This window comes from Anser cygnoides, chromosome Z, assembly GCF_040182565.1.
Source record: "Anser cygnoides isolate HZ-2024a breed goose chromosome Z, Taihu_goose_T2T_genome, whole genome shotgun sequence".
NCBI lineage: Eukaryota > Metazoa > Chordata > Aves > Anseriformes > Anatidae > Anser > Anser cygnoides.
In genome coordinates, this window is record NC_089912.1 from 79324509 (window position 1) to 79335326 (window position 10818).

The 10818-nt window shown below is 43.1% G+C and overlaps 1 protein-coding gene across 1 annotated transcript; it reads right to left on the bottom strand.

The window, feature by feature from the left end:
* Positions 1-220: 220 nt before the first annotated feature.
* Positions 221-6961, bottom strand: F2RL1 (F2R like trypsin receptor 1). The gene is made up of 2 exons (XM_013190845.3): positions 6734-6961; positions 221-2120 (listed from the first exon to the last, which is right to left on the bottom strand). The coding sequence occupies exons 1-2, from the start codon at positions 6810-6812 to the stop codon at positions 1015-1017; spliced, it is 1185 nt and encodes a 394-aa protein (XP_013046299.3). The 5' UTR covers positions 6813-6961; the 3' UTR covers positions 221-1014.
* Positions 6962-10818: the final 3857 nt, after the last annotated feature.

Below are 10818 nucleotides of genomic sequence, written 5' to 3' on the forward strand. Positions count from 1 at the left end.
CCATTTGGTTTAGTTATCTACGGATAAGGGAATAAAGTTTTGCTCTAATGAAATGTATCATTTGGTGTTTTTACTTGACACATTTATATGTTACAGCTATAAAAGTCAGACTTCTAATTCACTAATAGGAACGATATCTCTGCTACCTGAAACCCAGCAAGGTGAACTTCTCAGTCTTTTGAAGAGCATATAAATGCATAAAAGAAAGCACACAACTCAAATGTGTTATAAAAAATCGTATTAGATATCTTAAAAAATACAAGACATTATATAAAAATCAAACCTATTCATCAAAATTTTGTTAAACGGACCCATTTAAGATCAGGTACTCATGAGTATTAAGTAACAGCATATTATCTCAACATCTCAACTAACATTTAATTTAGCTCAGTGCTAGCTGATAACAAGTTCAGCTGGTCAACTCAAAAAGATAACCTTACCAGACTACTACCATGTTAGTATTTACAACATGAAAATTTTAAAAATACAGTAAGATTACATTATACTTAAGATAATAAGCACTCATGCTGCTGGACCCCCACCAAGATGGTGGAACAGATTCTCCTTTCCTTCTCACTACTGTTTCAAAAAACATTCAGTGTTAAGCATGTACACAGTGCAAGGTCCCATACAAACAATGTGTTTAATATATTACAGTTAAAGCCAAACAAAACAGATTTCTCTGTTAATTAAATATACTAGAAACTCTACATAACATTCCAGTGACATTTGCCTTTTTGGCAGCTTCAATATTGAACAAAAACTTCTTCAACCACAACACACTTTGAGGTGAGCAGCACTTCTGCAAAGCATCAGAAATGTCATTATTTGTTTTCCCAGCATGGTTTGAAGATTTATCTGCTTGCTATTTCTATAAAGGATAAGCAGATGCCAGTTCTGAAATCCAGGCTTCAATGTGAGTCAAAAAGCAAAGGTGTTCTGTTATACAAAATAACTTTCTTGTCTTCCTTTCAACAACAGTAGTAAGAGTTCACTTTTCTTCTAGGACTAAACTCAGTAGGTTGATTCAGTGGTTCCATTTGAGTTTGAAGAGTAAGAAATGGATTTCTTGGGGTATCTATTTGATGAGAGAGAAACTTGCATCCTCCGTGTAGTTCGCACACTTCGGCAAAGAAGAGCGTATCTCAGATTGCCTCTGAAGTCTTTTGAAATATAGTAATATATGAATGGATCAATACAACTGTTCAGAGTAGAAAGACACAGTGCAGTTATGTATGACCCATACAGATGGCTTTGGTTGTATTTTTTGATGAGTAAATAGTGCACAATAAGAAACACATTGCTAGGTGTAAAACAGATGAGGTACATTGACAGGACAGCAATAATGAGTTTGATTGCTCTTTTTCGTTTCTTCCCAGTGTTTATATCTGAGCTGGAAGCATTCAGAGTCTTAATCATTAGTATGTAAGCAACAGCAGTGACGAGAGCTGGGATTAGGAAGAGTCCAATTGCAAGTGAGAGGAAGTAATTGAACATGTCCTTAGCCAAAACATTTTCAGGCAACACATCATGGCAGGTAGTGATGTTAAGAGCTGAAATATATACTGTCTGATTAACAAGATACAGTGGAATGGTGCCCAGCAAAATCAGTATCCAGATAGCAAGAGAGATGCCCAGAGCAATTTCAGACTTCTTTCTTGAGTTCACTATGGGGTTCACTACAACCCAATACCTTTGCACACTGAGACATGTCATAAAAAGAATGGAGCAGTACATATTTCCATAGAAAAATCCAACAAGCACTTTGCAAAGACCTTCTCCGAATAGCCAATTATTGCCATTTACATGGTATGCAATCTTCAGTGGGAACCATACAACAAAGAGAAGGTCTGCGAATGCCAAGTTAACCATATAAATCACAGCAGGATGTTTCTTCTTTGTTCTGAAAAAGAAGACCCAAATGGCCATGGCATTGCTTGGCAAACCAATGATAAAGACAATGGCATACACAATAGGAAGAAAAACTGTAGTCAGCTTTCCTGTAAGGACTTCTGCTGCAAAGTCATCCACTTTGTAGGACTCCCCAGAGGCATTATTTGCATTTGTAACTTTCTGGCCCACAAAACTTCTTCCTTTTGGCTTGGTGGTTATATTTTTCACTAGAAAAAAAATATATTGAGAAGTCACTGTTACTGAAGTGCAAACATAACTTTCCTTTTTTTTTTTATTTAATAAACTAGACAACATGATTTACACTGAAGAATTAAAGAGGGTCTTATCAACAGAAAAATTAGACTGCTTTTCAAATACTTGACAATTTTTCTTCCCTTCATTTTAGTTTACTATCCAAAATGCACATATATCCTTGTTTAATGGTTGTGTATCAGTAACCATAATGCTTTTCCACCTCACCAGTAATAAAACAATACATTATTGAAATGGCTGTCAGGTGTTTTAACTCTTCAGATTGTAGGAACAAACTTGTTCAAGTAACCCAGGGGCACAATTATCTTTTTTCATGGCACTGCCAGATTACTCAAATGCTGGAATTTCTAGAACTTTCCAGCATGCTTACAATATATCTGCAGTAGAAGTTTTCTCGGCCTCAATCTGCTGATGAAAAGATGGCCTCAAACCCAGCTGTGCATTAAAGACAGTATGCTGTCCTCAGTCAGACTAGGTAGAACTGAAACAGTCAGAATGCAAAGCAGGAAGCTATGCTCAAGTGACCTCTGAAGACAGATGTCTATTGCACTATATCTGAAGTAAAATATGAAGAGACTGGCCCTGTTGCATCTTCATGCTTAAAGTTAGTCATCTGTCGCGTCCTTCTAATTCACAGATAAGATGGTCAAGCAATCTCTACAATTTCTACTCACACCACTAGATCAGTAGAGCTGCCAGGTATGGTCGCTGGAAAGCAACATTGTACTCAAGCAAATAGATAGGGCAAGAAGAATGGTTTTAAACTAAAAGAGAAGAGATTTAGATTAGATATTAGGAGGAAATTTTTCACTCAGAAGGTGATGAGGCACTGGAACAGGTTGCCCAGAGAAGCTGTGGATGTCCCATCTCTGGAGGTGTTCAAGACAAGGTTGGATAGGGCTTTCAGCAACCTGGTCTAGTAGGTAGCATCCCTGTGCATGACAGGGGTTGGAACTGGATGGTCTTTAAGGTCCTTTCCAACACAAGCTGTTCTGTGACTCTATGGTTGCTTCCTACACCAGAAAGCTATCACTTCAGGTTTTTCTCAACCTCTTTGAATGCCACATGAACCTGTAAACCATATACGCAAGCCAGACATTCCTGACCGCTCTGTCTTGTATGACAGCCTTCAGATGGCTCAGTCCAGAGACCCCTACCACAACACCTTCCATACTCAACACAGTCCTCTTGTACAGACAAGTTAAACTGCACAGATACTGTCAAAGAACTCACGCTGTTCTAAAAAGTCATATATCCACCAAGCTAGACTCAACGGACATGATACATGATTGTTTGTAAGAGTAGTTTAATCGTATCACAAATTCTATCAATATTTGTGGATAATTTTAGCCACTCCCTCCCCCCCCAAAAAGCCACCAACGAAAACAGCAACATCATAAAACACAACAGTATAAAGAAGAGTTTTATTGAGCAAGCAGGTCTGTATTTAACATGCCATGAAGAGTGTTGAAAGATGGTGCTTTTGTCTTTCAATAAACAGTAGTTTTGATACAATCCCAGCAAGGAATAAATTAGACTAACACCTTACATTTTAAAGTAAGCACTGGAACAGGCTCCCCAGGGAAGGGGTCATGGCACTGAGCCTGACAGAGGTCAAGAAGAGCTTGGAAAACGGTCTTAGACACATGGACTTTATTTATTTAGGGTGGTCCTTTGGGGACCCAGGAGTTGGACATGATGATCCTTGTGGGTCCCTTACAATTCGGATATTCTATGATTCTATGAATGTAGAAGACAAGAATTATCATACAATAAATAAATAAACACACAAGTATGTGTGTTTTCCACAATAGATTCTCAAAAGTAGCACAACTCTAGATAGCTGTTCAAGTTAGTACTACAAATGCCTGATGTACTGTATTAGGGTCCTGCCTAGTCTGAGTGACCTCCTTCCTAAAGAGGTACAGAAATATGGCATATATTGGTGTTCTTTAGAGTTTTGAATTAAGTTACCCTAGCTCTAGTTAGCAAGGGTTTGTCAAGTTCAAGACACAGGCAGGCTTCACTGGAAGACTGTGGCGTAAGAAAGCTTTTTGCCAGTGCAATGACATGGACTTCAGTCTTTGTGCAGTCTACTGCAAAGATTTGTCTAAATTATATCAGCAGAACAGTCCTAAAGAAAATAAACTGCAATGACAAATATTCATTTTGACCTATTTGTGGTATAATTACAAAAGGGCAGAATCACACAAATCCTGCTGTCAGGTCTTCAAGTCACATGATTATGTCAATACCTTTAAGGACTGTAAACTTTGCTTGCATATCACAGAATAACCAGGTCCCTAACCTGAGGTGTGAATAGAAAAATATAGAATCAGCCTAAAGAACATAGCTCATTGAGACATTAGATGTAAATGATAAAAAGCAATACTTCTTTCCCTAGGTTGGCTGAGAAAGGTCCCAGAGTGCTCAGACCCGTTACTACAAGCTGGCAGCAGTTCTCAGAGTACCACAATAAAGCTTAGCATAGCACTGTCCAGCTGTACATCAACAAGTAGTTTACCTTATCAAACTGCAGTCATACTATTCATATTCCGTTCAAAAGACTTAAATAAATATTTTGTGACCAGATACAAAAGCAATGCTTTGCCATTGGTGTTCATAGGCTGGGTGGAAAGAAATAAGCATAGTCTCCAAAAACCTAGAGTGTTAGGATGTCACAGAAGAGCAAGAGTGACACAAAATAGACTGGAAGACACATGACCCACAAACAGGACTTGGTATTGTAAGAGTGAGATAAAGTTTTTCTTATTATTTATTCTATTTTTGAAGGCATGGTCAAATTAAACATATGATTTCAGGCACCAAGTTTTGCTTTTATGCTTACTTGAAGGATATGTTTCAGTTTTGGCCTCAAAATTTCTGACTGCAGATACTGGGCAGCTTTTGTTAGCCCAGCTGGCATGCATACAGGGAGACATTTCAGTATCCTGTTTCTCTTTGCAGTTAACACTCCCTCCAAGAGCAACCAATCCTTTGTTAGGTATGTGCATTTTCTACTCCTTTTCTTACTCTTTCTCTGCTTGCTGTTTTCCATAACAATTGAGGTTTTTGTTGGTGGTGGTGTTTTTTTTTTCTTTTTTTCTTTTTTTTTTCCAAGAACAGTTTCACCCTGCCTGACTCACATACAGAGAATGCAGTTAACTTGCTAATCTGCCCACAGGAAAAGCTTACTTGGCATCATGGGAACAAACACACTCTCTCCCACAAGATGACCGTTTCAACATCGCTAGCTTTGCTATTTGTCTAGAAGATATACACCATCACACCAAACGAAGGATGATGTCTGCCCTGCAGCACTGAGTATCTAAACCATCTTAGGTCACGGTGGCAATACTCACCCATACAGGACTAAGGTTAAGGCTCTTGATTCTGCAGCACAGATTCACCACAACCCCACAAGTGCCTTAGCCTGTTTGTAAACAGTCATGTCCCCTGACTTGCAGTGCATCTGCCTTGGCTGGGAGGGGAATACCATTTCCAGCTCATCTCACTTCCCAACACCAGAAGGTCAAGCAACCTGATAAAACATTTAAGCAGACTACCTTTTCCAACCCAAGTTGATATTGTCCCCTATACAGCTTACGCCTTCCCCAGTCAGATAGTTGGGATATCAAGAGGCAATCCGGTATCACTAACTCTGCTGTCAACCACAAAATTTGCACCTAATGGCTCACTGATTTTTACTGCCTTAAGATTTTAAGGATGCTATCATCCGTTTGTTACAACCTACAACAACTCTAGGTAGCACAAAGTGATGCAAAATATACCACACAACAGAACAAAATAAAATATCTGATACCATCATGCACTGGTTTGACCATGCAGGTGATAACCACGTATTAAATATCTAGTGTCTATTTGCTGAGAAAATAGGAACTACCATAAGCTTGGTTTCAATATTTACATAGTCTTTATGCATGTACTTTTACTATGTAAGTAGGCACAGGGAGAACTAATGCAGAGAGGCACAGTGCAAAGTGCACAGATATGGCAATGGGACTTGGAGGCTTACTATAAAAAGGTAGCAAAACATGAACTGTAGGGCGGTGAAATTTTAATCTTTTTTTTTTTTTTAAACGGTATTTACGTTCAGAAAGCAATATAAAATAACAAAGATAAGAATTAAGTTTTTTTTTTTTTAATGAAAAAAAAAAAAAGACTGTCGTCTTCACTTCAGAACCTGATTTTCTTCTTCCAGATCTGAAAAGCTAGGGTTTTTCCTTTCACTTACGCACACCTTTAGGCGAGTTGCTGAGATCCAGGTGAGGCACAGCAGCACCTGATGCTGGCGATGCCTCGTTCAGACCGACCACACGGCCGAGCCCCGACCCCGCAGCGCTGCTCGGGGCTCCCCGCACCCTGCCCGGTGTCCGGCGGGCTGCGCCCCAACGCGATCAAGCCCCATCGCCTCGCCCTGCGCCCCGCCGTCCCCCTCAGCCACAGCACCGGCGGTGCCGCTTCTCGCCCCTCTGCCGTAGCCCTGCCGCGGGGCTCCGGTGCCCGCAGCGGCGGCTCGCACCCCGCCCGGCGCTGCCCAGCTCACCTGTGGGCGTGACGGCTTCCAGCAGGGCGCTGAGCAGGAGCAGGAGCAGCAACAGGCACAGCCCGCGGCGCCCAGCCATCGTCCCTCCCGCCGCGCTCCGGCCGCTGCCGTCCTGTCCTGTCCTGTCCCGCACGCACGACCAGTTTCGCCTGATACCTGAGCTAGGAGGGGGCGGAGGGTGCGGCCTGACCGGTACCGGCAGGGCAGGACCGCCCCTCGGGGCTTGGCGGGGCGGCACCTAAAATGGCGGGGGCGAGCCCCGCTGCGGGGTGCGCGGAGCCCGCCCCAAAATGGCTGGGGGCGAGGGTCGTGTTGGGACTGCGGGTCGTGGGGTGCCTTGCCTCGCGGCTGGTGCCTCAGCTGTGGGGCCGAGGGTGTCCTGCAGGGTTTCGGCCCTTCCTCAATCTGCTCTCCGACTGCTACCTGAGCCCGGCCGCAGGGTAGGGAGGTGAGGCTGTCGCCTGTGGCAGGTGCCTGACGAGGAGTCCCGCCTGTACCCTCAACTAGGCCAGCCCATGGGGCTGCTTTTGAGGTTTTAAGTTTTGGGTGACGTGGCCTGCAATGGCTGTGGAGTCTTCTGCGGTGCTAGAAATCACGTTGGAGTACATCTGGTTAGTCGTCATGCACAGCATACCTGGTGCGTGACGGACCAGGTGAAGTAATAGGCTGTGTGTGCAGTGTGACGTCTTCGGGGTACGATGCCTCGAAGTGAAGGTGTCTGAGGTTTAGGGAGGGGGAAATCCCCCCAGATCACCTGTGTTGAGTGCTCCATATATGGCTTTTATTGTGCTTCTGTAATGCTGTTTGTTTGTTGAGTTTGTATTAGAAGAGTAGCAAAGTGCATGTTTAATTAACGTTTTTATGAAGTTACAGCCAGTGATGCATTGTTTGACCTGCCACTTACGGGAAGGCTGTGTGGTAGTTTTACTCAGGTGGCAGCTGAGCTCCACCACAACCACTCTCTTTATCCCCCTCCTCAAAGGGAAACGGGGAGAAAATACAGTGAAAAGTGCTCAAAGGTTGAGATAAGGACAGGGAGATCACTCAACAACTATCATAATGGGCAAAAAAGTCTCAGAGCAGGGAGATTAGTAACTTTATTGCCTATTACTAACAAGCTAGAGAAGTGAGAAACTAAGGAAGCAAACTAAAAACACCTTCCCCCCATCCACCCTCTTCCATCTCCTCCACCCGAGCAGCCTGGGGGAATGGGGGTTGCAGTCCGTCTATAACACTCTCCACTGCTCCTTCACTGCCCCTGCTCCAAGTGGGTCCATCCCATGGGATGCGGTCCTTCCCAAACTGATCCTGCATGGGCTGCCCACAGGCTGCAGCTCTTCAAGAACTGCTCCAACACGGGTCTGTACTATGGGGTCCATCCGTCAGGAGCAAGCTGTTCCAGCACGGGTCCCCCACGGGCAGCAGCTCCTGCCAGGTCACCTGCCTCTGCATGGTCCTCTCTCCACGGGCTACAGCTCCGGCCTGGAATCTGCTCTGGAGAGCATTCTCCATAGGCCACAACCTCCTTCAGGGCAGGTCCACCTTCTCCACCAGGGGCTCTTCCACAGGCTGCAGCATGGAGATCTGCTCTGCTGTGGTATACCAGGGGCTGCAGAGGGAATTTCAGCTCCAGCACCTGGAGTACCTCCTCTCCCTCCTTCACTGACCTTGGGGTCTGCGGGGCTGGTTCTCACTCTCCCAGCGGCTGTTGTGCAGCAATTTTCTTTTTTTCTTCTTTCTTCAATCTGCTTTCACAGAGGCACAAACAACATCACTTATTGGCTCAGCTCTAGGCAGCGGCGGGTCCCTTTGGAGCCAGCTGAAACAGGCCCTTTTCTAACATGGGGCAGCTTCTGGATTCTTCTTACAGAAGCCACCTCTGCAGCCTTCTGCTACCAAAAGCTTGCCACATAAACCCACTACAGACTGCCATGATTTTCGCTGAACTGTGCCTTGGAGGGAGCCGGTTGGGAATAGAGATGTGCTAGTGAGGACTGGGGCCAAAGGGGTGTTTCTTTGGGACAGTGTAACTCCTGCTGACTCAAAGTATTCCTTTGTGTTTGCCAAGTTTCAAACCATTTTTCTTTGTGTTGTCAAATGAAAAACAGGTAGGAAAATGTGTAATGTTTGCTTAACCTATTACATTTGTGGTACTGTATGGGTAACCCAGCACAAGAAAGGGATGCTTTCATTATCAGCCTCTCTTAGGCTCAGGGAGCACCAACTTTATTTTTGCAAATACTTATTTCAAGAGTAATACAACTGAATGTAGTGCAATGCCAGAATTGTTTTCAATTTATATACATAAATATGAATTTTAAGAGTGTTTTGGGGTTTGTAAAAATCAGGCATGCAAGTTGCCAAATTCCAAAATTAAAACATGTTCAGCTCTAATTCACACCTCTAGACAAGTAAGTGGCTTTTGAGTTACAGCAGTAGTTTCCCACCTCTCTTGGTTAGTCTGCAGAATGCTCAGTGTTCAGTTGGTAATAAACTTGTTGCTTTTTTCCCTTTTTTTTTTCTTTTTAATGAGTATATTATGAATGTACTCTGTTCTATGCTGCTCTGAAGACAGAATTGTTCTTTTTGCGTACTGTGATGCTCATGAAGTCTGACTACGAGTGTAGGAAGTCTGCATTATTCTCATTTCACAGACAGATAATGGAGTATAAAGAAAGATAAATGTGCTTGGAAGTTTTGGGTGTCTGAGTTGAGCTCCAGGCCTTCTCTTTTTTGGGTTCTTTGTTATAAGTCACTCCTTACTCAAAGCATGATTTTTTACTTATTTGTCATCACTCACAGCACCTGTTGGTTCCTATGTGTCATCCACCCAGCTAAGTCTGCTTACAGACTTCTCATCTTAGTTTCAGCCCCCCTGCTGAGCACCAGGAAAGTCATAGCCCATCCCTCCAGACTTCCTCCCTGTCTCCTTTCTCAGTTGCAGTGCTTTTTTTGTTTACTTTGCCATTACAGACTGCTTCATGGGTACTTAGTATCCTGCTCCTAATCACCTTGTCAGATGAGCTGTAGTCTTATCAACTGTTTTTTTATCTAATCTCCCTTTCAAACAGGCATGTACATATGCGCTGGTTTCGATTTTCTAATGTTTTCCCTCTCAGACCTGAAGTATTCAGTCCTTCTCTCATTAGTGTCTGCTCTAGCCAGTGCTCTCCTGCTGTCTGCCATCACCCAGTTCCAGTTTTCACTGTCCATCTTCTCTTGGTTTACTCTGTCCAGTCTGTTTCTGTGTCCCCTTTACATTCAAGCAGAGAGCCTGGATCTAGCAACAAGAAAAGGGACTGAGAACAAAAGAGAAAAGAATACATTTCTGTCACTAAACAAAATTTGTTATAGACTCTCCCATGATGGGTCAGAGCTGCAGCTGGAGAAGTTCCATGGCTCTGTGTAGAAGCAAGCATCATTGCCTGTGCATCTTCTGGAAATACAACTCTGAACTTAGCCTCTGTATGGAAGGTAAACAAGCTAACAGAAGTTTATAGCTTGGCTAGGTGTTCACAGGAGTTTCAGAAACATGTAATTGACATAAAGATCATCTTTCAAAATCTCATGAGATTCACAAGTAATTAAAAATAGAAGTTAAAGAAGAGTGTCAGGTAGCTTTAGTGTTGGAGAACTCTCAACCTACTTTTCAACAAACTAGTGGTCATGAGCAGTTTAAGCAGCAGTTTCTAGTGCTTGATCTATGTGTGGCTAGCAAGGCATTTGCTCTGGTTTTGTTCTACTTATTTACATTTATCAAGTCAGTGTTCCTAGTTAACATCTTCAGCAGGCATAAAAAATTCTAGGAAGATTACCAATTTGTAGTCTACAATTTAGTTCTCACTCATGACGTGGAAAGTGTATAGTAGAAGATAGACATATTTTTGCCCTTATTCAAATCACCTCTTCAAACCACCTCTTCACCTATTCAAACCATCAAAAGAAGGAAAGTATGCAACTTTAGGTGCTTATTAGGACCCAAGACAATGGCTTGAAGCTGTGACAGGGGAGGTTCAGACTGGATATCAGGAAAAGGCTCATCACCAAGAGGGTGGTCAGGCACTGGAAGAGGCTCCCGAGGGAAG